The 24,251-nt window shown below is 36.7% G+C and overlaps 5 protein-coding genes across 9 annotated transcripts; 1 reads left to right on the top strand and 4 right to left on the bottom strand.

Moving 5' to 3' along the window:
* Positions 1 to 862: 862 nt before the first annotated feature.
* Positions 863 to 3,631, top strand: LOC18597734 (laccase-17-like). The gene is made up of 6 exons (XM_007026921.3): positions 863 to 1,060; positions 1,145 to 1,296; positions 1,403 to 1,647; positions 1,739 to 1,867; positions 2,147 to 3,106; positions 3,190 to 3,631. Exons 1-6 carry the CDS (start codon positions 944 to 946, stop codon positions 3,318 to 3,320), a joined length of 1,734 nt encoding a protein of 577 aa, XP_007026983.3. The 5' UTR covers positions 863 to 943; the 3' UTR covers positions 3,321 to 3,631.
* Positions 3,567 to 7,257, bottom strand: LOC18597733 (uncharacterized). 4 transcript variants are annotated; one of them, XR_001928134.2, is made up of 4 exons: positions 7,098 to 7,257; positions 5,316 to 5,962; positions 4,244 to 4,360; positions 3,567 to 3,841 (listed from the first exon to the last, which is right to left on the bottom strand). XR_001928134.2 is itself a non-coding variant. In XM_018121686.2 (3 exons), the coding sequence occupies exons 1-3, from the start codon at positions 7,136 to 7,138 to the stop codon at positions 3,759 to 3,761; spliced, it is 771 nt and encodes a 256-aa protein (XP_017977175.2). In that variant the 5' UTR covers positions 7,139 to 7,257; the 3' UTR covers positions 3,567 to 3,758. The 4 variants fall into 4 exon arrangements, 3 of the variants coding, with proteins under 3 accessions (XP_017977175.2, XP_017977176.2, XP_007026982.3); XM_018121686.2 differs by lacking the exon at positions 4,244 to 4,360; XM_018121687.2 differs by lacking the exon at positions 3,567 to 3,841 and having other exon boundaries at positions 3,963 to 4,360.
* An 881-nt stretch (positions 7,258 to 8,138) lies between these two features.
* Positions 8,139 to 11,883, bottom strand: LOC18597732 (DHHC-type zinc finger family protein). 2 transcript variants are annotated; one of them, XM_007026914.3, is made up of 7 exons: positions 11,421 to 11,883; positions 10,075 to 10,167; positions 9,892 to 9,993; positions 9,573 to 9,650; positions 9,398 to 9,496; positions 9,187 to 9,282; positions 8,139 to 8,814 (listed from the first exon to the last, which is right to left on the bottom strand). In XM_007026914.3, the coding sequence occupies exons 1-7, from the start codon at positions 11,691 to 11,693 to the stop codon at positions 8,701 to 8,703; spliced, it is 855 nt and encodes a 284-aa protein (XP_007026976.1). In that variant the 5' UTR covers positions 11,694 to 11,883; the 3' UTR covers positions 8,139 to 8,700. The 2 variants fall into 2 exon arrangements, with proteins under 2 accessions (XP_007026976.1, XP_007026978.1); XM_007026916.3 differs by lacking the exon at positions 9,892 to 9,993.
* Positions 11,884 to 13,057: 1,174 nt separating this feature from the next.
* LOC18597731 (laccase-4-like) lies at positions 13,058 to 16,254 on the bottom strand. Its single transcript, XM_018120600.2, has 6 exons — positions 16,050 to 16,254; positions 15,344 to 15,495; positions 15,002 to 15,246; positions 14,786 to 14,914; positions 13,709 to 14,674; positions 13,058 to 13,419 (listed from the first exon to the last, which is right to left on the bottom strand). The coding sequence occupies exons 1-6, from the start codon at positions 16,176 to 16,178 to the stop codon at positions 13,289 to 13,291; spliced, it is 1,752 nt and encodes a 583-aa protein (XP_017976089.2). The 5' UTR covers positions 16,179 to 16,254; the 3' UTR covers positions 13,058 to 13,288.
* Positions 16,255 to 20,982: 4,728 nt separating this feature from the next.
* Positions 20,983 to 23,912, bottom strand: LOC18597730 (laccase-17-like). The gene is made up of 6 exons (XM_007026912.3): positions 23,707 to 23,912; positions 23,439 to 23,590; positions 23,098 to 23,342; positions 22,882 to 23,010; positions 21,804 to 22,769; positions 20,983 to 21,372 (listed from the first exon to the last, which is right to left on the bottom strand). Exons 1-6 carry the CDS (start codon positions 23,833 to 23,835, stop codon positions 21,242 to 21,244), a joined length of 1,752 nt encoding a protein of 583 aa, XP_007026974.3. The 5' UTR covers positions 23,836 to 23,912; the 3' UTR covers positions 20,983 to 21,241.
* Positions 23,913 to 24,251: the final 339 nt, after the last annotated feature.

The following is a 24,251-nucleotide window of genomic DNA, read 5'->3' as shown; positions in this document are numbered from 1 at the left end:
AAAATTTTGTCTGATATTTCTGCCAAGTGGTTGTTGTTGTAAGGGTGACAAAAGCAGCTTTTCTGGGTTTGTACATCTGAATGTCCATTGACAAAGAGCAAACAATTGTCATACTTCTGAGAAATATACTACAACTATAAACAAAATGTTAGCAATATGTCACCAGCTGGCTCCTGCCCTAACGCATAGATCCAAGATTTTTATACTATCATTGAACTGCATTATACGAAATTCAATACACACCAATATTGCCCATTGTATATAAAAATTACAGATTTATTATGTGACACGAATTATAGAAAAAATAACAATGAATAAAATGTTTGTTTTAAGTGTTTAATTTAAAACTAATTAACAGTACATGAAGAAATCTTTGATTACAATTTTTGTAAAATTCGATGTATATGATATTATCACCCTTTTAATAATAATAAGTTTGGAGGATTTTTTGCTAGATTTGACATATGGCATATAGGTGATTAGAAGGTCAGGTTTCTTATTTGACTTTCTTGTGTCAGTGCTGATTGCTGAATAATTTGCTTGTGTACATACATAGTAGTAATTTGACTTTTCTTTAATTGCATATTAAGGACAATTAAGTGGGCTTTAACTGTGGATTATGATGTGTATAATCCACCTGTTATCGTCCTTGGAAAGGACCAAAAGTCATTCGGCTAATCAAAATTAACTTAAAAATGGTTAAAGAAAAATCTTACTTTATCAGCACTCTAAAATTCAGCTCGACCAACAGCAAAGCGGATCACACCATCTCAACAGTGGGGCGTGTAACTCATCAATGAAAATGAAAACCTTAGTACCTAATCAGCAATTATTATTTGCCTATATAATTACACCTTCCTCATTTGTAGCCTTGCATTCAGCTTAGCTATTGCTCTTCAAAACTAGTTGTTTCTTCACCAAGTCACCAAGGTGCAAGGAAGAAATGGCAACCTCACATCCAATTCCTTCATTTCCTTCCATGGCAATGCTGTTTTCTTTCTTTGTTCTACTGTTATTGCTGGAGAATGTGGCAGGCGAAACGAGGCACTACACTTTCAATGTACACCATTGGACTTTTCTCTTTTTTGAGCTTCGTTTTTTCTAGTCTGATGTTCTTACTTTTGCTTGTTCAATGTTGATTAAGATTGACTACCACAATGTTACAAGACTATGCCACACAAGGACCATTCTGACTGTGAACAGACAGTTCCCAGGGCCTCGGTTAGTGGCAAGGGAAGGTGACAGAGTGATCGTTAAGGTGGTTAACCATATTTCAAACAACGTTTCCATTCACTGGTATGAATCTTTGCTTCCATTTCTGTTGATGCATTGGATAGTACTGTTAAACTCTTAGTAATTTGGTTATTTTTTAATTTTTCTTTTATTTTTATATGGGAAACAGGCATGGGATTAGACAGCTTACGACTGGATGGGCGGATGGACCTTCTTACGTAACACAGTGTCCCATACAAACAAACCAGTCATACATCTACAACTTCACAATCACAGGACAAAGAGGAACTCTCTTATGGCATGCTCACATCTCCTGGTTGAGAGCGACGATCTATGGACCGATCATCATCCTCCCAAAGCGCAACGAATCTTACCCATTCGTGAAACCCCACAAGGAAGTCACGATCTTGTTTGGTAAGAAATTGGCATAATGTAGCCATAAGCATTAACTTTATGGCTTTAGGTATTCTAAAACTTGGTATCTGCATGAGTTTGGTATTTTCAGGAGAGTGGTTCAATACAGACCCAGAAGCTATAATCAGCCAGGCACTCCAGACAGGAGCTGCACCTAATGTTTCTGATGCATATACCATCAATAGTCTTCCAGGGCCACTCTACAACTGTTCTTCCAAAGGTATCAGTTAATGCTAAGAATAAACAAGTTTTGTGAAATGGACAGGTTTGCTTTAGCTTTAGTTCTTTTTGGGACAACGTGGTTAGCCTCGAAAGATTCGTCAAAAAGGTTGTTAGGAAGACTGCAGTTAGTGTAAAGTTCACAGGTTTTGTTAAAAAAGCAAGGTTAACATCCTGAAACAGGCGGGGCTAAGTTGGTGTGATGACGATTTTCCAATGTAAATTAAGCCATCCATGCAAGTTTGAGTTTAACGTTGTTGTTACTGTATGGGTGTTGCAGACACATATAAGCTGAAGGTGAAGCCAGGAAAGACATATCTCCTCCGGTTAATCAACGCTGCACTCAACGATGAGCTTTTCTTCAGCATCGCCAACCACACCGTGACGGTGGTCGAAGGAGACGCCATATATACCAAACCTTTCGAAACTGACAAGCTCCTCATCACGCCAGGCCAAACCACAAACGTTCTCCTCAAAACCAAGCCTGAATTCCCCAATGCCTCCTTCCTCATGGCTGCTAGACCTTACTTCACTGGCCAAGGCACCATTGATAACTCCACCACTGTGGGAATTCTTGAATATGAACATCCAAAACATCACAAATCCTCTAAAAACCTTACCTTACTTCAACCAACCCTCCCTCCTATTAATGCCACAGCATTTGTTGCAAACTTTACAGGGAAATTCCGTAGCTTGGCCAATGCTAAATTCCCTGCTAACGTACCAAAAACTGTGGACAAGAAATTTTTCTTCACTGTAGGACTTGGGACGAGCCCCTGCCCTCAAAACACAACCTGCCAAGGACCTAACAATTCAAGCAAATTTGCTGCTTCAGTCAACAATATGTCATTTGCACTCCCATCTGTGGCTATTCTCCAAGCTTACTACTTTGGACAAAATGGAGTTTACACTACAGATTTTCCTACACAACCCTTAATTCCTTTTAATTATACTGGCACACCACCAAATAACACAAATGTGATGAATGGCACACGCACGGTGGTGCTGCCATTTAACACGAGTGTAGAGCTGGTGATGCAGGACACTAGCATTCTCGGTGCTGAGAGTCACCCACTTCATCTTCATGGATACAATTTCTTCGTTGTTGGACAAGGTTTTGGCAACTTTGATCCAAATAAGGACCCGGCCAAGTTCAATCTTGTCGACCCCATGGAGAGGAATACAGCTGGTGTTCCTGCTGGTGGTTGGCTAGCCATTCGGTTCTTCGCGGACAACCCAGGTACTAATCTGTTTCCCCTTTTCCCTCGACAAATAAGCCAAAAACGATAATTTTCTTACATAATTTGTTTGACATGGTAACAGGGGTGTGGTTCATGCACTGTCACCTGGATGTCCACACAAGCTGGGGACTGAAAATGGCATGGATAGTCTTGGATGGGCCGCAACCAAATCAGAAGTTGCAGCCACCACCGTCTGATCTTCCACAGTGTTGATTCTGAGTATTCATTGTTGTTTCGACCGCCCGAGGGCTATCCAATTTTCCTTTTTTGTACCATTTTGAGTGTTTCTGAATTCGTCTGAACTTTTAAAAATTTGTCACTTGATTTTTATGCAATTCCTTTTCGTTGCGTGTCTAACTAAGGAAAGGGGGGGCATGGTTTCTTCGTTTCCTTTGATGTTGAACGTGTGTCATTGACGGATGGATGAGTGGATGGTTGGTTGAGGGAATGAACAGCAGCTGAGGTGTACACATCCGATGGATTTATTTCATTTAATTTACATGTTTCTCTCATTTTAATATTAAGTTCAACTATCATCCTACCGCAATTACTTTCCTTGCTGCTATCATTAATAGTTTGCTGTAAACAAAAGTTGATCTAATTGCTTCCACCTAAACTTGACATCCATGGTTAAAAGAACGTTGCAGATGATCAGGTACTGCAGCATCTCATGCTGGCATGGGAGTACAAACTCCAGTCCTGTTTGACCACGTTGAATCTTCTTAGTAACAATCCTGCAGTTAGGACAGCATGCAATGTGAGCAATGAAACTCATCACTGGACATGATAGCCAGCTATGTAAAGAATAAAGTCCAGGCCACTAGGTCTGTCGAATATTTTATGATGGGTATCAACTTAAAATCAGAAAACCCTCAGCACCACGTTTTGCACCATAAAAGAGATAGCAAAAAGCTGTCTTTCAAGATTGTTGCCTTTTCACTACACAATTCAACAACATAGTTCATAACTCTAGATTAATTTTGATTATCATGACGTTATTGAAAGACAGCAAGAGAAGATTTCAGCCACTAATAAAATAAGCTTCTATCTGAACTGGTGAAGTTTATTTTACTCTGCCAAAAGAGAAAGATGAATGTACAGTTTACAGATCAAATTTTGGTTCGTCAGTTATGCACCTCCACTTTGATTGAATGATCAGATTCAAGACAGAAGCAAGGAAAACTACAGCTGATAACATCTGAGAAGGCCCTAGTAACCAAGCATGTGCAACAAGACTGAACTAACGAAAGCATCTGCAAGTAAACATAATATGCATAATCAAACAAAACAAAAAGGTGAGTGATCAAATTTGGACTGTGCATGACATAATTTATCCTTTTTAAAAGGCAAATCCCATGCATGAAAGTAGCTTGCAATCAAGCATACAAGTATATGTCCAGAAAAACTAGCTTTACAATCCATCAACTTCATCTGTAAACATGTTAGTTATACATATTTATGGAACAAACTAATGAACCAAACAAAAGCTGACAAAACATGAAGAATTATGGTGGAAAGGATCTAACATTTTATCTGTCAAAAAAAAAAAAATGCAGAACTGATATATACCCTCCAACATACTTGAAGGCGGCACCCCTCATGTTTGAGTCAGTGGGAATTGGGATCCCACAGTAAGAAGCACGAACATTCAACGAGTAAAAGCAATAGAAAGATGAATGAGAAAGAAAAAAGAGTACTTATAATAGCTGCATGAAACCAACATTTTATTACTATAAAAAAATATATACACCCGAACCAAAGTTGGCTTTAAGATGGGAGAGACAAAGGTAAAGTTACCTCAAATCTCTTGCAAATTGTTACTTAGACAACCACAAAAAACAAGCCAATTTTTACATTTTGACTTTAATGTCAAGCCATATAAAACATTATATACACAGCTTAGACATTCAGATTGAAGTACTCTCCTCTAGAGCATAAGCGTAGAAAAATACTGCTCAAATTCTTGATCAATGGTTGGTTTCCTAGCAGTTTGTGGAGCCTCTGCATTAAAGTAAAAAGTACACTTCTCCTTTCAGTATATGAGGGAAAACCAAATTTAATACCGTTCAAAAAGTCACATTGTATATGCAGTGCATGATTAACTACAGGATAGCATACTTTGTCATCCCCCCAAATGCCCCTACATCACATGCATGCTCATAAATCTCCTATCAATGTGTACATATTTTCAAAGCATAACAGAATTACCTTGGTTGGCACTCCATCTTCCAGATGAAAGAACATAAACATTTGGATTTGCCCCATTGGTGTTGAGAATTTCTTCAATTTCCTTATCTTGGTATTCCTCTATGGGGTAGTTTCCGTATCCTGAGTAGATGTAATCTATATGACTTCCATACTCTACAAGGGACTCCTCAAGATTGTCAGCTAGTTCAACATCAGCAGGCTCAGGCTGCCCACCAGGAGAAGATAGTACTTCTTTGTCAACACTCCTTGACGCTACTGTTGTACTATCTGAAGAATAAAGGGAACCTTGGGAGTTGGATCCCCAATCAGAAGATGAGGAGGAAGCTCTGCCATATAGTAAATACTTTGTGTCCTCTGTTCCAAATTTAGCTTCATCATGCACAGACATTGCACAGTCAGAGTCTTCCGCAAAGCTATTGCTATCTTTTGCCGATCCAGTTTCGGATACATCATAAGCGGCCCCTCCCTTTCCTTTGAAAGTGCATGGACTAAACCCCTCGACTTCCTGGATACTGCTAAATGTAGGAGGCTTCGATGGTAAGCTCCGATTCCAACATTGATGCTTTGATATAGGCAAGCCCAACTGCTCAGCCTCTAACTTTCTTTTCTTGTTAAAGTCAACAATGTTCACTGACCCATTGAGCAAGCTGAATACGAAAACAGAAATGGAAATAAGAAAAAGAGGGAGAGGTACTTTGCAGGTAAGAGGCTAGATGCCGCAATGATGTATCCAAAATCTACTTAGAAGATCAACTTTCTTTCTCATTTTCTGATCAAAACTCATAACATATAAAAATATTCAAGATGCCTCAGCGATTAATTCTCTTTGGCCCCATTAAGGTTTGAAAACCAGACAAGTTACAATACCTAAAATTTAGTATAACCTCTAAATGATAACTACATAAGCAGAAACGATACCATCAAAGAATTAATAGTATTTTTCTTTGTTATGAAAATTGGTATTTTGTCCCAAGGGGCAACCAAATGATTAGATCTTGAGATGTTCAACTTGAAGGCTTCAAATTCGAACATTAAGAATAAGGGTTGGATGCAAGGGATAGGGGATTGGGATCAGGTCATCTATATCGAGAAGCACAGTGCATCATTCACCTCCATACTATCAAAAAGCAATGAAAGACAAGGAATTACAGACATCATCCTTAATCTTAAAGAAGAATTATGTTAATTCAAATACTGTCCTTCGGTTAAAAAATGCTGTCTTTAAGGGTCCTTGAGAAGATCGGAAAAGAAAAGGTTATTTCTTCAACAAAAGACTTAACACCTGAAGATAGCAGGCGACAGAGTTCATCACCATGCCTGGTTTTTTTTTTTTTTTTTTTAAGGCAAGAACTAGATCCAAATAATGAACAGAACAAAACATCTAGTTCATGATCAAGCACAATGAATAACTTGCCGAAATCCAGGAGAATAAGCTAAAACGGTAAAACCTCTTACAACAGAGAGAAGCCTAGCTGGTAAATGGCAGTGGCTGAATTAATCACCAGCAAAGTATCAAACTAATAACCAACACCCATAGTCATGACTCCCACATGCAAACTAAATCCTCCGTCAAAACTCGAAATGATTCTCAGTTTGGTCACGGCGTTAGCTGATTCGCAAGCAAAAACAAGTTCAAAAGCATGCTGGGCATCAGAAAAGAAGAGATTCCATTATTTGAAGAAGGGTAACTAACGAACTTAGCACATGAAACTAATGAACTACAAATCATTAAAACAAAACAAGAGCAAACAAGGTAAGAAATTAAAGACCCAGAAACCAAACCTCTTAACCTGTGATGGGTTGGTCTGGTTGTCTACCTCCATTTCCTGACAGACACCAGCGGAAAGTCTGAAACTTTCAGATGACGATGAGGAAACTAGACTTCGGACTACCCTCTTGCCTTCTTCGTGGATATCCGAGAATAAATCCGCTTTCTTTTCACTGCGCATACAGTTGAATAAATTCTCAATTCTCAGTCAGTGACCGTGAGAAGCACGAACCAATAATTGTTGACACCTTGTTTTCAACTGCTTTGAATCGAAGCGTTTGTTTTGTACTTTGAGAGAGCGCGTGACCTGATAACTGAGATAAGGACCATGCTAAGGCCACGTGCGTTTTTCTGAGGTGGCGCAGTGGCCAGTGCATGAAGGGCCCCAGTCTCCATATTATTGCTCTTATGTACTGTAAAATGATTATTGTGGAAACTGGGTAAATTTCAAAATCTACCTGTATTTTTGTTAAATTTACATTTCATCGCTTTACATTTTAGTAAATTTACATTTAGCCCCCCTTCCTATTAAAATCATTCTACTAAAACTTATGGATAGGTTTTACTTTTTGAGTTGATACTTGAAATTCCTTTAAAACAGTTTTGCCTTTTTCAACTAATTTTAAATTCAAATTGACATTGAAGGAATTTTGATATGGTCAAGTTTTAAAAAATGGGTCAAATTGAATAAACTTTGTATTATATTGGCACATAAAAAAAATTGTACATCAATTGAACTTTTTTATATACAAACTTGTTAATCAGTTCTTTTGGATATGGTCAAGTTTAAAAAAATGGGTCAAATTGAATAAACTTTGTATTATATTGGCACATAAAAAAAAATTGTACATCAATTGAACTTTTTTATATACAAACTTGTTAATCAGTTCTTTTGGATATGGTCAAGTTTTAAAGAATGGGTCAAGTCAAAAAGGACACAGAAAGAATATCTAGACCAAACAACATAAAATTTTGAAAAAGGTTGGCATGCCACTTTTACGAGCTGTCTGTGGCTGCTAAAATCTCAATCATTGACCTGGAGATGAGCAAAGAGATAGAAGCAGAAGGGGAAGGGTGATTCCATTGATAAAACAAAAAGAACACTGAGAAACAGAAATGTCATCAAAACTTGTGTTTGTGTTTAGAGTTACAAGGATTGTACAGCTCTTTTACATGAGTGATACAGTTGTGTCTGTTGATTTGCATGATCACTTCTACAATGATGCCCTCTTTCTGGACAAGGTGTAAAAAAAAAAAAACCTATTTGTGACCCTCCCTACAACCAGAAACTCAAAAAAGGGTAGGAGGAAAAAGAAGAGTAAAACCCCAACAATCCTATTTCTAATTGCTTTGCCTGGTTATTGACAAGGGACCTTTTGACATCCTCATCCATTTTCAATTACTTGCAGCAACAGCTTCAAAAGCAATCCTGACTTACTGTTGCCAGATAGTGATGAATGGTTTTTCCTAATTCCTCTTTCCTGGACTACTGCAAGGAGACAGCTTACATGCTAGGGGACTACCAGATCTTATCACGGGGTAAGCGTTAATCAAATCCCTCAAGCGTCACAAACTTTTGTTACTGCCAACGCAATGTCAAAAAACATAATTGAACCTTCATTCCGATATTGATGCAGCAGATTTGCCATCGTAGGCTGTTCGAAAGCGGAGACCATTACCAATGTGTCTCGATGTGGGGCATATCCAGCAGAAGATACTCGGACCCAATACCTGAAACAATCAGACAGCAACAAATGAAACAAGAGATAAAAATGTGTTCTAGCCTTCTGTAAAAATTGAAAAACAAAATAAGAAGGAAACAAGGCAAAATTGAACCAAGTTATTGATGTTCAATCTAGTGTTGCCAGCTGACCTACTAGATGATTAGGTCATGAAAGAAGGCAGGTTAAAACTTGGCATAGAGACTTTTTAAATTATATAAAATTGAGGATATTTGAACACCCAGAAACTACAATCTAAAGCAAACAGTAAAAAAGTGAGGTCCTCTCAGATTTGTCAAGATAAAAGTCCAAAATCATATGCAACATCTTATATCAATCAGCGTAGAAAAAGGAGAGGAGCAGTTTCATTACAGGTTATTACCGTTGTTAGATTTTCATAGGAACCAAGATCATATGGATGCTTATAGACATTCCCTCCTTTCTCTGCAAGCCACATAGCTCTCACCCCTTCATGGTACTGGCAATTTTTAAACAAAAATCAAAGGAAATAAATAAACAAAAGAAAAAATACAGTTTTAAATTTGAAACCAAACTTGCAAAAAAGAAAAAACAGTATAAATAATTCTCATTACCTCAATTGTGGTCTTATTTTGCAAAATGAGGTAGATATGCCATCCCAGGAGAACACTTAAAGCCACACTTAAGGGAACTAGCAACAGTCCACAAATAACCTGAAAATGCCAAGTCATAAGCATAGCACTAATATGGTAAGTTCTAGCTCAGAAGGTAGGTAACGAGAGATATTACATATGCAGTTCTGAAAGAGTCTGCACTTTGCTGCTCATCATTTTGGGAATCATTAGTTAGGCTACCAACAAGTAAAACCTGACATTTAAGTGAATGGAAAAATTAATGAGAAAAAACAAAATGCCCTCATCAGAACCAGCTGGAGTGCCCAGTAAAACTATGGCATAGGTCAATCCAAAGGAAGAAGAGGAACTTATGTGCAAGGCAATCAAGTCAAGTGCATGACTAAAGCATAAGGAAGAGCTTTCATAAATAAACAAAAAATGAAGATAATTTCAAGATCACAAGGGAGTATATATGTTACTATGATACAACATACCAGAGAATAGATGCAAGCAATTACAGCGTATACAACGAAGACGAAGAAGACCTTGTAGTTGGCATGGCCGACACAATTATTTATCCAAATGCAATGGTGGTCCTTATAATCAAGAGGAGCACTTTTTAGCATATTATTGAGACATTTGAGACATGCATGAATGATAACTTAGATTGCAAGTACCATTCTTAGAACGCATCTCTTGCAAACACGACAGTGATGTGCACGAGGAGGTTTAAAATGAGAACACTTTTGGCAATATCTCAAGTCCCCTCCCTACAAAACATTCCAAACAAAAGTCACAGATAGATGACCAAAATAACAGTTATGCAACAAAAACATAAAGAAGTCTATTAAGCATTAACCCCCCAAATGCCATAGAATTTCATTGACTACATCTATTAATGATGTTACCCTGGTTTAAGTATACCAACTTGAGGAGTCCACCTAAATAACACAGATTTTAACTCCACTTACATGCGGATTTTTTTGTCTCATTGAGGTTATTTTGACTTAAAAGTTCTGCACAAATCTTTAACAAGCGACAAAATTCAAAATCAGTCTTCCAATAGAAGACAAGATTCAAGCAAACATGAAAAACCAACTCCTTTCAATATTCCGATTCCAAGTAAAAGTCAATAAGAGATCCAATGTGACATACAATTACGTCAACTCATGTGTTTAAGTTATCCGTTTGACAAACAAGGACACTATAACAGTGACGCAAGACGACAATAGTTCTCCTGATAACACCAACAAACATACCGTTAGTTAGAAAGTCCTCAATGACAACTAGAGCATTATCATAACATATATGATGCAAATGCATACCGGTTTCTGTTATGATTAACAGTCAAATAACACATTACATTGATCATTATGACAAAAGATCAAACGTACAGACAAACCACAGTGAGGTATTCTTACCTTGCTGCTATTCTAAGGGTTTTCTACAATGCAGAATACACCAATCAAACGACTGAATAAAGAAGCAGCTTGAAAGCGATAATTTGTTCTGCTTTCATTTCCACACTTATGAACCAATTATGTTAGACTTGATATTTCATATAGGTCACCCACTCATCATAGATTAGAATGTTTTTGATAATGCCTTTTGCTCATCTCCTTATTTGGCATCTTTGACATATTAAGAAAAAAAACAAAAATAACCAACCCGCCATTTGGGTAATTACAACTATCTCATTCCTCCTCAATTCCAAAACTTTCATCAAATCTAGGCCTAATAAAACCCCCAAGATCATTGTTTTTGCCCCCACGCAAAATTTGCTAACTGTTCCAACTCCATAATCAGCTCATTTGCATGCAATAATCACAAAAATTTAACAACCCCAACATTGTCCACTCCATTTCTAACAAATCAAGATTGCAAAATTTAATGATTTTTTATTGAAAAGATAAAATCTTTATCAAAATTATTACCAAAAAAAAATCCAATCGAGCATTCTCTTGTTTCAGACAGGAAACATAAAGAACATACCAAAACAGCCAATTTTTCTTTTCTCTTGTACCTTGCGTTTGATCTCATGGATAGGAACTTCGGAATCTTCGATGTCAGGCATGAAAGAAGACGGGACCCGACCCGGATCCGTCGAGATTGCAAAGCCGTAATTAAGCACACACGTGACTGCAACACCGGTGAAAACGACGGCGTTCATGACACCAGGAGAGGTCATTAGACCGAACCAGCGGTCTATGAAAATGAAGACCGTACAAAAGTAAATGAAAGCGATGGCCGAAATGACGACGGTTACTGGCAAGGAAAAGCTGAAGCCTCGCTTCATGGTTAAGGTATTTTTCTTGAATGTTCAGACGAGTGGCGGATGCGGAGGCGCCGGCGTTTAGAACGACGGCGTCTCCTGTGCTGGTGAATTTCGAGGTGGATCCTTTTTCGGTTTTTTTTTTCTTTTTCTAATTTTTGTTTTGTTTGCGGGGAAAGGCTGGAGCTTTTAATTTGGAGGTTGGTCACGGTTGGGAAACAACTGTTACATCTACAGGGTGCGGTGTCGTTAAAGTTTTGGTCGTGTTTAGCTCGAATGCCCCTCATTTTCTTCTGTATTTGCAGATGACCCCTAAAGAATTTGATTTTATATTTTTGGTACGTTTTGAATTTGTTAATTAAAAACTTGTTTGGTCTGATTTTTTTCTAAATTAAAAGTTATTATGAAATTTTTATAAAAAATAATAACTTTTAAAATTAAGTTAAAGTTGTTTGGTAAATTTTTTTTTATAAGTTTTTTTTATAAGTTATAATTTTTGTTAAAATTATCATAGAAAGTATTTTTTTTAAAAAAAGATAATATTGTAATTATTTTTAACAAATGAAGATATTTTTGGAATAAAAATTAAATTTTTTTTGTATTTTTAAAAAAAGAGAAAAAAAAGCTCATCTTTGAAGTTTTTTTTAAGCTTTTTTTTTTAAATTTTGTTTTAAAAAAAATTATTTTTTTAAGAACTTATCAAAAGATTATGTTTGATCTGACTTTTGCTTTTAAAAAGTAAATAAACTGAAAAAAAATTAGGCCAAACATACATTAAGAATGGGTGAGCTGTTGGCTTGGGCTGGGTACCTTGGATTTGGCAAATCTTCTAGGTTTGTTATGATAAGGTAATAACATATTGATATTAAGGATCTTGAATTTTATAAATCATTGAAGGGATATTATTTGAAAAAGTTTTTAAATTATTTTAAAAAATTTAAATAAATTTTTATTTTTTTATTACATTCAATTAAATTTTTATAATTTTATTTTATATCAAACAATCTTTTATAATTAATAATTAATTAATTATGATTAATCAAAATATCACTCGTTGACATGACGTTGACGTTGACGTTGACGTGAAAATTAAAAGATTCTAAATTCTTATTCGTATCACTATCCATAAGCTATGTTGGAACTTTTATATAGGGAAATAATCTTTATTAAAGTTTTTAATATATTCTTATGGAAGTATCTTAAACATGGTTAATTGGTCATGAATGTTATAATAATGATCTACCATAACCATATGATAATGATCACAAGGATATAAATTGGATCTCCTTCATTGGAGCAAATTGAGGAATGTAGGAGCAAAACTTGGATAAGATTAATTCCAGGTGGAATCTGGATAAAGTAGAGAGAATAGAGAGATTGTGTTTGTAGAAAATCCGTTTATGAAGATTCTGTCACATGTTATTAGTTCTTATGGTAATACACAACTTGATAATAACCTATACAAAGAGCCGCACCAGTTCATTTTCTGGTGTTGGTACACAAGTAATAATAGACCCAAAACCAAGCTTAAGCTATGGAGAGCCTAGCAACTCTTCTCCCGGCCGTAAAATTGTAATATTAGAAAAAAAAAAAAAGGAAAAAAGAGAAACAATTGGATTTCAGCATTTAGGAAGATCAGCAGGTGGAGGTAGTAGCTTCTGCTTGCGACCCTTACCATCGTTGACAACCCATGCCATCTTTAAGCCCCAGCTAGTGTGTACTTCCAGATGGCAGTGCATAAACCAAACGCCTGTTCATGCACAAAGAGTTAATCTAAAGAAACAGACAACTACATTTGATTTGATTAATAGTGAAAGAATATTTATCTAAACCGATGACTCTGTTTGATATATGCAAGTAAAATGATTTGCCAAGTTGCTAGCCAAATTGGATTGATTTTGAAAATGTCTTTCTTATGTTACTAGCTTTTCTTTTTCTCTTTTCCCTTACAGTTCGAACGGGATCATGATTTGATCACAACCTTCCATATGCATATCTGATGAGTAAAGGATAAAGAGTAGAGCAATTATGTAACTCACCAGGATTGTCTGCAAGGAAACGAATGGCGACCCACCCACCAGATGGCACACCCACCGTGTTCCTCTCTGCAGGGTCTACAAGATTGAACTTGGCAGGGTCCTTCTTGGGGTCAAAGTTGCCAACACCTTGACCCAACACAAAGAAATTGAACCCATGAAGATGTAAAGGGTGGCTTTCTGCACCAAGGATGCTAGTATCCTGCATCACCAACTCCACGCTAGTGTTAAAAGGTAGCACCACCACCTTGGTGCCACTGTCCAACATTATGTTTCTAGGTGGTGTGCCTGTGTAATTAAACTTGAACGGTGGGTTCGCTGGGAAATTGGTGGTGTATACTCCTTTCGATCGGTTAAAGAAGTGAGCCTGGAGAAGAGCAATATTTGGTTGCACAAATGAAACATTGTTAACTGCAGCAGCTGGCCTAGTGTTGTTGGGACCTTGGCAAGTTTGGTTTTGAGAGCATGGGAGTATCCCTAGCCCGACTGTGAAGAAGAAGCGTCTATCAACATTTTTTGAGACTTTAACAGGGAATTTAGTTGTAGCGAGGCTACGAAGTTTCTGGTTGAATTTCATAGCATAGGTGGAGTCATTAAACTGTGGAAGTTTTGCTTTTAGAAGCGGGAGTTTCTTGTTCTTAGAGTTTGAGGCAGAAGCAGATTTCTCATACTCAAGAATTCCGATGGTCGTGGTATTGTCAAAAGTGGCAATGCCAGTGGCATAAGGCCTTGCTGACAGAGCGAAGTTGGCGCCGGGGGCCTTTGATTTGGCCTTGAGGAGGACATTGGTGGTCTGCCCTGGAGTGATAAGAACAATATCTGTTTTGAAAGGTTTGACATAGACTGCATCGGCTTCTACAACAGTGACTGTGTGGTTTGCAATTCTGAAAAAGAGCTCGTCATTGAGTGCAGCGTTGATCAGACGCAGAAGATAGGTTTTACCCGGCTTCACCTTAAGCTTGAATGTTTCTGCATAAAATTTAGTTTTCTTGTTAGTAGTGTGTCCCTGAATTTGAACCTTTCCGATGGAAATTGACAAAATATTGGTTTGCTTTAGTGACATTGAATATAATGTAGTACCTTTGGCTGAGCAGTTGTAAGAGGGACCTGGGAGACCATTAATGGTGAAAGCATCTGAGATATTTGGTGCCCCTCCAGTTGCCATGGCCTGGTTGATAATAGTTTCTGTATCTGCTTTCCACCACTCTCCTGCAATTCCAGGCAAAACTCAAAATTAATTCAAGACGCAAAATTATTCTTCTTCCAATGCCTGATGTGAGAAGTTGTGTTAATTACCAAAAATGATGGGAACTTCTTTGAATGGTTGGGGAAATGGGAAAGAGGCATGTCGTTTTGGGAGGATGACAATAGGTCCATAAAGAGTAGCTCTTAGCCAAGAGATGTGAGCATGCCAAAATAAGGTCCCCCTCTGGCCAGTGATGGTGAAGTTGTATACATAGGATTGTCCTGTCTGAATTGGACATTGAGTGATATAGGCAGGTCCGTCAGCCCATCCGGTCCTTAGCTGTCGGATTCCATGCCTAGTTTCCAAGTGAAAAGCCAACATGTGATCAACTTTAAAATAAAATGCTAACCATTAATAAAAAAGAGAATGCAGTAGGAAGTGAAATCTCATACCAATGAAGAGTGACATTGTATTGAACATGGTTAACCACCTTGATGAGCAGGCGATCGCCTTCCCTGGCAATGATCCGAGGCCCTGGGAACTGGCCATTGACAGTCACAATGCTCTTTGTTTGGCACAACCTTGTCACATTTTGCATCCTAATCTGTACAAGGTTAACAAGAAAAAGAAAGAACAAACGTGTGGAAATGTTAGCCTAAGCTATAGCCATACTTAAAATGTACTCAAAGACTTCTCTCTCTCGGAGGTGTGTGTCTCTGTCTCTGTGTGTTTGTTTTGGTTTTCTTTTCCATTTGTGTTGTCGGGGGAGAGATTAAAGCTAGAATATGCAATGAAGACAGAATTTAAATATGAACACTTAATTAAAAAATTATGGTAAGCTGTTCTTTTGCTCATTTTCAAGTTAAGGTTGAATTGGTTCCATACTCTGTTTTTGGTTTCTCTGTGTCGTGTTTGGTGAACTTAAAAACCTTGCTTTGGAGTTCTCTGTGGGCTTGAAAGATTTTGTTTTCTTTTTTATGCAGTGAAGGCTCTGTTTGGTTTTGCTGCAAAACGGTGAATAAATGTGCGGTTTCAACTTGAATATACAAATCCCTTGAACAGTTCAGCATTATGTATTATTAACCGGAAAAAAGGGCTTAGCAAAAAGGACAAAAAAAGGCACTAAAAGAGCCTAAGAAATGAGGAATTAAAACTTACATTAAACTTGTAGTGCCTGGTAATGCCTGCATGCTTTGCAAGTGCCAAATCAGGTAGTAACCAGACAGCACATAACGCTAGGAACAAAGCCCTGAAAAAGGCTGATGATGTAAGAAGAACAGAACCCATGTCTCTTTTCTGTGTTCTTATAGTAATATTTTGTTGTGATGATCTATCAAAAATGATAAGGATAGTCAAAGTGGGATCAAACTTGTTTGGATGGAGAGAAAGGAACAAGTGAGGCAGTTTATATAGTGGGAGAAGGACTGATTGGTTTGTTAATTAGGTGACTAAAGATTCAGATAGTCACTGTTACACTGCAGACAGGTTGTGTCTTCAACAGCAACTCACATATTTGGTCCGACTATCTGCTGGTGAATCCCTTTAGAGTGATGTCCAAGACACAGACTATTTTTTCCTGATGAAAATCTAATTTTAACTTTAAATTCCTCATCTTATAGTTCCAAAATACCCCATGAGCTTGATGAACACATATAAACAATGGTTAATGTTACAGTCAATCAAGAATTGGTCCATTTCGTTCACTAGCTGCTCTTTCCCTTATCAGAAAATCTTTGAAAACCCATTGAATGATTCTAAATTTCTAATTAAGGATGAAATGAACCATTTTTTTCATTTTCAAATCTTTGGTCTTTGACATGATGAATTATTTGAGGATATAAATGTCATTGAAGTGGGGTAATGATTAATTTTTAAAAATTTATATGAAGCAAAATTGTATGGTTTGGGTAGGACTAATTAAAATCCACATTATTTTATAGTTAAAAAATGGTTGAAAAAGCATTTATTAATCCATTTATCAGGAAAGGGAGTAATATGGGCATGGGTGCTGGGTAGCCTTCAGCCTCCTACCGTTTGATACTTGCTAATCAAGCCATAAGTGAATGTGTTTAAACCAACTGGTTAGCTGTCGGTTGTTTCAACCGTGCATCTCCAAGTTCCTTAACAGCCTCTGATAGTTACCTTGCTGCAACATTTCTTGCACCACCCTCGTTTCAATGGACTCTTGTTTTGGTCTTGCCTTCACTAATTAGAACATGTTAGATCACAAAACCAAGTAGGAATCAGCATGGATGACACCAAAGTTAAGTGTTTACAATGGTTGTTTCAAGTAGGATTAATCGCCTGTGCTTTGGCTTTTGCAGTTAGACTTATCCATGGAGTGCTAAATATTGCATGGGAATGGTTTTGCGAGGCCTTTGATAAGAAGTGGAAGCTTTAACCTTTACGCAAGTAATTAGATGATGGATATGACATATTCACTACATCTCCCTTTTTATCATTCATTTGATACTGATGTGCCTTTATGTTTAGCAAGATTCTGACAGAATTACTAGCATATCTAGCTAGTCAGGTTTACCTATCTGCACGAAGCACCTGCATTGATATTCCAAACCAAAAAAACTGAGAAACCAACCTAACATATAAACCCTTTGAGCTTCATGTAATACCCTAGCCCAAACAATATTTGGATTGAAGTATTAACATATCAAAAAACAAAAGAAAGAAACAGATGGGCCTTTATAAATAATTGGGTCTAAATTATTTTCTTATGCTGAAGTTATTAAAATACCATTAGGATTAATATAAATGTATTATCTAAACATAGACAGCCACCTTAGTGAAGAAAATCTAAAACTATATATTTTGGTATAGGATTCGAGGATTTTCAAGAACAATTTGAAGAATAAGCATTTGAAGGGTACTTTTGGAATGATCATTACAAAGTGAGTAAAATCCTCTTTTAAATTAAAGAAAAATATGTCATTGATTTAAAAAAAAAAGTAAATTGAAATTGAAAAGGAAATCTATTTGTAGAATCAGGTATCAAGCACTGTTCCATCACTTTGAGTCTGATTATGAAATGATTTATGGAGTTTCACTAGTTGAGTTATATACGATTGAAAAGCTACATGAGTCTATTTTCTAACGAACCAAACGGAAGTGGATTCCAAGTTTTCTACGCAAAGATATGATTTTTTTTTTTTTAATGACAGTGCAAACTGCCTGGCAGCAACGCCAGGGGCAATTTCGAAAATTTTCTGCACTTTTCTTAAAGTGAACTAAGTTTTGAGATTTATATGGATAGAAAGCTTATTAAGTCTAGTTTCCAATGCATTAAACGAATCTTGATTTCAAGTTTCATAGTTTAAGATATGGTTATTTTAGTGAATGATGTGCAAGCTATCCAGATTTCTGATTTAAGAGAGTTTGGATTATTTTGTGTAGTTTCTGGTGATAAATAAAATTTACAGAGGTAGATGGTTACTAATATGTTTAAATGGTTATTATTAGGCTTTTGATTATTTTGGGCGAAAGCGAGTTTGTTAGAACAAAAGGAGGTAAATATATCTTCATACACCTTACTTGTTTCAAAACTATCGTATATGTATATTTTTTGAAAGAATCAAATGTTTTATTTCATTGTTTCAATATATTGAAAATAGGATCAAGCATATGGTTATTTTCTATTTTGAATTTAATAATATGATGAAAAATTATTTATAAATGATTTAGCTTACTCATGTAATGGAAAATTGGACTTACAAATGATTTGAGTTATACATATGATGAATATTGTTTTATGAATGTTTTGGCTGATTTATGTGATGAATATCAATTTATAAACGAAAGAAAATCTTTGATCATTTTTAAATAATATTTTAAGAGTTACGAAATAATCCCTGAGAAGTGGGATAATCGACACTAGAACTAGTTCTATATATGGTCTTGCTAACGGGATATAATAGTTAGCACAAAACCCTACTAACGGGATAAAATAATTAGTAACAATTATGAGAATGATTAGTCGATACGGTCTTTATCATGGGATATAATAGTGACAGTAACTAAGATGATGAAACTTCACGAGTTTGAAAGATTGAATCTATGATTTGCTAAAATGATATTTCAATAATGATATATGATGATCAATGATTTATGAACTCACCATATTATCCATTTTTGTATATAATGATTCTTTAACTATTTGAAAGCATGATTTATTGAAATACTTTTAAATGATGTATATATTACATTGAAAATAATGCTTGATCCAATAGGATGTGTGTGGCTATACTTGTTGAGCCGGGGTTTGCTCATTCCTTTATTATATTTTACAGATGATTAAAGATAAGAGCCTTAAGATCACAGGAGTTAAGAGAATAATTTGAAAAGTTTGTCCTAGTGTCAAAACATTGTTAGCTATTTTGATATACATATTATGTGTAATAGATATTTAAGTTTCTAGATGTTTATTTATTTTCTTGGAGACGTTAGTTTGATTTTAATCATTAATTACGTGAATATGTTGGAATAGAATTATTATTATGACTTAAATTAAGCACTATTATAAGTACGATAAAAGGAAAGGCTTTAGATTACTTTGAGACCTAGTTTCAAGGTAATATGGCCGTGTCATGACTTGGTTTTGGGGCATGATATATAATGGTATTAAAGTCTACGCCACTCAAATATGGGCTTCCACATTGCTCTGGTGAGATCTTGGTCTTGTGGATAGGCCGATGCTCGGATTTAGGTAGTTACAAATGATATCAGAACCTGCACCAGTCCGATGTGAGCTTCCATATTACTCTGGTAAGATTTTGGTTTTGTGGATAATTTATAGTCTTAATGACAACATTAAGAATTTAAGTGGGTGGAATTGTAATATCTCACATCCCACATCTGATGTGAATGTAATTATTAAAACCTATATAATAATTTCAGTCCAATACTATTAGCAACTTGAACTTGAATTTTTAAGGATTACGTGGTTTAAGCTTAAAAAGTTGCTAAATCGATGCTTAGTTTTAGATCGATACACTTAATGCCATGGAAAGTTGGAATCTGAATTCACGAACACAAGATAAAACCTTTCAACTCAAATATCATCAAATTTCTAATTTATCAAATCATCCCTGAGTTTTGACAATATAATTTATAATGGTTTAAATTGTGGTGGGAAATTGTTTTATTATATTATTGGAGATTAGCTGTCTAAACATGGATATAAAGTCTGTCCAAAAATACTCTATGGAAAGCCACCTGATTGTTTCCTCCAATTGCCTTCAACATGTTTAGAGTTGTGCAATTTCCATTTTGGAAACTTGTATATATGAATGATTTTCTTGGCATTGTAAAAGTTTTTGTTTAAGATATTCAACTGATCGTTTTATCCAATACTAAAGTGCAAATTCCATCTGTTGAGACTGGAACTCAAGGCATAGATATGGAGTTTCTTATGCATCTGTGAACAAATTTAGGAGCTCCATAGCCGTTTCATATAGCTAAAGAGATGATTAATATGGCTATGGAGGTGTAATGGAGTTTCTTATGCATCTGTGAACAAATTTAGGTGGTTTTTTTATTTAGGCATCTGCATGTAGTCCCCTGCTTTTATGGGCATTTTGTAAGACTTGAAGTGCTTTGTAGTTTCTCTCATCTCACTTCACTTCAAGATCAAGCCTATCTGAAGGATAATAGTGTGTTACAAAGAATGTGTTTGCTCTCTGTAATAGCTGGCTTCTGTACCATGTTGGATTGGCTGAATTGCTAATTGGGACTATTGTCTGTCCATTCCTTAAGGCCATATTATAATTTGGGTATGTGTTTGGTTGTAGGTGTGGTGAAGTGGATTTGGGATTGTTAGTGGGAGAATATGCATAGGTTTATACATGAAAGATTCCAAGTTCTTATAAGGAACAATTGTCTCTTCTTTATGCATTAGCATTACTGATTTAGCTTGGATGGATATGGTAACGATCCACTGTAACCACATTATAATGATCACATGGATATAAATTGATCTCTTTTCATTGGAGAAACTTGAGCTAAGTAGCTGCAAAACTTAAATAAGATTAAGGGTGGAATCTGGATGAAGTAGAGACAAATAAAAATTGTAGTTGTAAAAAATCTGTTTATATATGTAGATTCTGCCACAAATCAATTGTTCTTGTGGTAGTACATAGCCTGCTAATAATCTATACAAAAATCCACACCAGTTCTATTTCTGGTGTGAAGTAATAGTAGAATCAAATACAAACTTAAGCTATGGAGAGCCTAGCAACTATTCTCTTGGCATATATAAGAATAGGAAATGAAAGAATAGAATGATTCTGTGAAATTGTAATAGTAGAAAAAAGTAATGGAAAGAGAGCAACAATCAGATTTCAGCATTTAGGAATATCAGCAGGTGGAGGTAGCAGCTTCTGTTTGCGGCCCTTCCCATCGTTGACAACCCATGCCATCTTTAAGCCCCAGCTAGTGTGTACTTCCAGATGGCAGTGCATAAACCAAACGCCTATTCATGCACCAATCCAAAGTTAATTAAGAGAAACAGACAACTTTATTTGATTACATTAATGGTGAAAGAATGTTTATCTAAATCTATAACTCTGTTTGATTTACCCAAGTAAAATGATTAGCCAAGTTACCAGCCAAATTGGGTTGATTTTGAAAACTATATTTCTTATTTTACAACCTATTGTTTTTTTTCCCCTTCTGTGTTCTATTCCACTCCCACCTGAAGTAAGTTGACTAGGAATTAGGGATTATTACAGTTCTAACGGGAACATGGTTTGTTCACAATCTTGCATCTAATCTAATCCGGTACTCGTAATCTTGTATCATTGTTGTCTTCCTACTTGATGAACATTCTGTAGTGCAAATTTATCGTGCATTTGCATATCTAATAAGTAAATTGTGGAGAATTAATGTAATTATGTAACTCACCAGGATTGTCAGCAAGGAAACGAATGGCGACCCACCCACCAGATGGCACACCCACCGTGTTCCTCTCTGCAGGGTCTACAAGATTGAACTTGGCAGGATCCTTCTTGGAGTCAAAGTTGCCAACACCTTGACCCAACACAAAGAAATTGAATCCGTGAAGATGTAAGGGGTGGCTTTCTGCACCAAGGATGCTAGTATCCTGCATCACCAACTCCACGCTAGTGTTAAAAGGTAGCACCATCACCTTGGTGCCGCTGTCCAACATTATGTTTTTAGGTGGTGTGCCTATGTAATTAAACTTGAATGGTGGGTTCGCTGGGAAATTGGTGGTGTATACTCCTTTCGATCGGTTAAAGAAGTGAGCCTGGAGAAGAGCAATATTTGGTTGCACAAATGAAACATTGTTGACTGCAGCAGCTGGCCTAGTGTTGTTGGGACCTTGGCAAGTTTGTTTTTGTGAGCATGGGAGTATCCCTAGTCCTACTGTGAAGAAGAAGCGCCTATCAACATTTTTTGGGACTTTAGCAGGGAATTTAGCTGTGGCGAGGCTACGGATTTTCTGGTTGAATTTCATAGCATAGGTGGAGTCATTAAACTCTGGAAGTTTTGCTTTTAGAAGCGGGAGTTTCTTGTTGTTAGAGTTTGAGGCAGAGGCAGATTTCTCATACTCTAGAATTCCGATTGTCGTGGTATTGTCAAAAGTGGCAGGGCCAGTGGCATAAGGCCTGGCTGACAGAGCAAAGTTGGCCCCGGAGGTCTTGGATTTGGCCTTGAGAAGGACATTAGTGGTCTGCCCTGGAGTGATAAGAACAATATCTGTTTTGAAAGGTTTGACATAGACTGCATCGGCTTCTACAACAGTGACAGTGTGGTTTGCAATTCTGAAAAAGAGCTCGTCATTGAGTGCAGCGTTGATCAGGCGCAGAAGATAGGTTTTACCTGGCTTCACCTTAAGCTTGAATGTTTCTGCATAAAATTTAGTTTACTTTTTTTTAGTGTGTCCCTCAATTGGAACCTTTCCGATGGAAATTGACAAAATATTGCTTGCGATAGTGACGCTGAATATGTAATGTAGTACCTTTGGCTGAGCAGTTGTAAGAGGGACCTGGGAGACCATTAATGGTGAAAGCATCTGAGATATTCGGTGCCCCTCCAGTTGCCATGGCCTGATTGATAATAGTTTCTGTATCTGCTTTCCACCACTCTCCTGCAATTCCAGGCAAAACTCAAAATTAATTCAAGATGCAAAATTATTCTTCTTCCAATGCCTGATGTGAGAAGTTGTGTTAATTACCAAAAATGATGGGAACTTCCTTGAATGGTTGGGGAAATGGGTAAGAGGCATGTCGTTTTGGGAGGATGACAATAGGTCCATAAAGAGTAGCTCTTAGCCAAGAGATGTGAGCATGCCAAAATAAGGTCCCTCTTTGGCCAGTGATGGTGAAGTTGTATACATAGGATTGTCCTGTCTGAATTGGACACTGAGTTATATAGGCAGGTCCATCAGCCCATCCAGTCCTTAGCTGTCGGATTCCATGCCTAGTTCCCAAGTGAAAGCCAACATTTGATCAACTTTAAAATAAAATGCTAACCATTAATAAAAGAGAGAAAGCAGTAGGAAGTGAAATCTCATACCAATGAAGAGTGACATTGTATTGAACATGGTTAACCACCTTGATGAGAAGGCGATCGCCTTCCCTAGCTATAATCCGAGGCCCTGGGAACTGGCCATTGACCGTCACAATGCTCTTTGTTTGGCACAACCTTGTCACATTTTGCATCCTAATCTTTACGAGATTAACAAGAAAAAGAAAGAAGAATGGCGGTGGAAATGTTAGCCTCAACCACAACCACACTTAAAAACACAGTAAAAGAGCCTAAGAAATGGGAAATTAAAACTTACATCAAAATTGTAGTGCCTGGTAATGCCTGCATGCTTTGCAACTGCCAAATCAGGTAGTAACGAGACAGCACATAACGCTAGGAGAAAAACCCTGATAAAGGCTGATGATGTAAGAAGAACAGAACTCATGTCTCTTTTCTGTTTTCTTTTAGTAATATTTTGTTGTGATTATCTATCAAAAATGACAAGGATGGTCAAAGTGGGATATAACTTGTTTGGATGATGAGACAAGGAACAAGTGAGGCAGTTTATATAGTGGGAGAAGGACTGATTGGTTTGTTAATTAGGTGAGTAAAAATTCAGATAATCCCTGTTTCACTGTCGACAAGCTGTGTCTTCAGCAGAAACTTGCATATTTGGTCCGAGTAGCTGCTGGTGAATCCCTTTAGAGTGATGTCCAAGACAGACTAGTTTTTCATAACGGAAATCTAATTTGAACTATAAATTCCTCATCTTAAAGTTCCAAGGTACCCTAAATTAATGAAGTTTAAAGATGACATGAGCCTGATGAAGACATATAAACAATGGTTTATGTTACAGTCAAT

The sequence above is a fragment of the Theobroma cacao genome, chromosome 5 (assembly GCF_053813885.1).
Source record: "Theobroma cacao isolate CCN51 chromosome 5, ASM5381388v1, whole genome shotgun sequence".
In the NCBI taxonomy this organism is placed as follows: Eukaryota; Viridiplantae; Streptophyta; class Magnoliopsida; order Malvales; family Malvaceae; genus Theobroma; species Theobroma cacao.
This window is presented reverse-complemented; position numbering and strand designations above follow the sequence as displayed.

Coding starts and splice junctions, on each gene's coding strand:
- LOC18597734 (XM_007026921.3), top strand. CDS start 944: ATGGCAACCTCACATCCAATTCCTTCATTTCCTTCCATGGCAATGCTG. Junction 1,648..1,738: donor GGAAGTCACGATCTTGTTTG/GTAAGAAATTGG, acceptor TGGTATTTTCAG/GAGAGTGGTTCAATACAGAC. Junction 3,107..3,189: donor GTTCTTCGCGGACAACCCAG/GTACTAATCTGT, acceptor ACATGGTAACAG/GGGTGTGGTTCATGCACTGT.
- LOC18597733 (XM_018121686.2), bottom strand. CDS start 7,138: ATGGAGGTAGACAACCAGACCAACCCATCACAGGTTAAGAG. Junction 5,963..7,097: donor AACCCATCACAGGTTAAGAG/GTTTGGTTTCTG, acceptor TTTCGTATTCAG/CTTGCTCAATGGGTCAGTGA. Junction 3,842..5,315: donor AAGATGGAGTGCCAACCAAG/GTAATTCTGTTA, acceptor TCCTAACTGCAG/GATTGTTACTAAGAAGATTC.
- LOC18597732 (XM_007026914.3), bottom strand. CDS start 11,693: ATGAAGCGAGGCTTCAGCTTTTCCTTGCCAGTAACCGTCGTCATTTCG. Junction 9,651..9,891: donor TTGCTTGCATCTATTCTCTG/GTATGTTGTATC, acceptor CTTAAATGTCAG/GTTTTACTTGTTGGTAGCCT. Junction 8,815..9,186: donor CCTATGAAAATCTAACAACG/GTAATAACCTGT, acceptor TGATTGTTTCAG/GTATTGGGTCCGAGTATCTT.
- LOC18597731 (XM_018120600.2), bottom strand. CDS start 16,178: ATGGGTTCTGTTCTTCTTACATCATCAGCCTTTTTCAGGGCTTTGTTC. Junction 15,496..16,049: donor CCAGGCACTACAAGTTTAAT/GTAAGTTTTAAT, acceptor AACCTTGTACAG/ATTAGGATGCAAAATGTGAC. Junction 13,420..13,708: donor TTTCCTTGCAGACAATCCTG/GTGAGTTACATA, acceptor GTGCATGAACAG/GCGTTTGGTTTATGCACTGC.
- LOC18597730 (XM_007026912.3), bottom strand. CDS start 23,835: ATGAGTTCTGTTCTTCTTACATCATCAGCCTTTATCAGGGTTTTTCTC. Junction 23,011..23,097: donor GGAAGTTCCCATCATTTTTG/GTAATTAACACA, acceptor CTGGAATTGCAG/GAGAGTGGTGGAAAGCAGAT. Junction 21,373..21,803: donor TTTCCTTGCTGACAATCCTG/GTGAGTTACATA, acceptor GTGCATGAATAG/GCGTTTGGTTTATGCACTGC.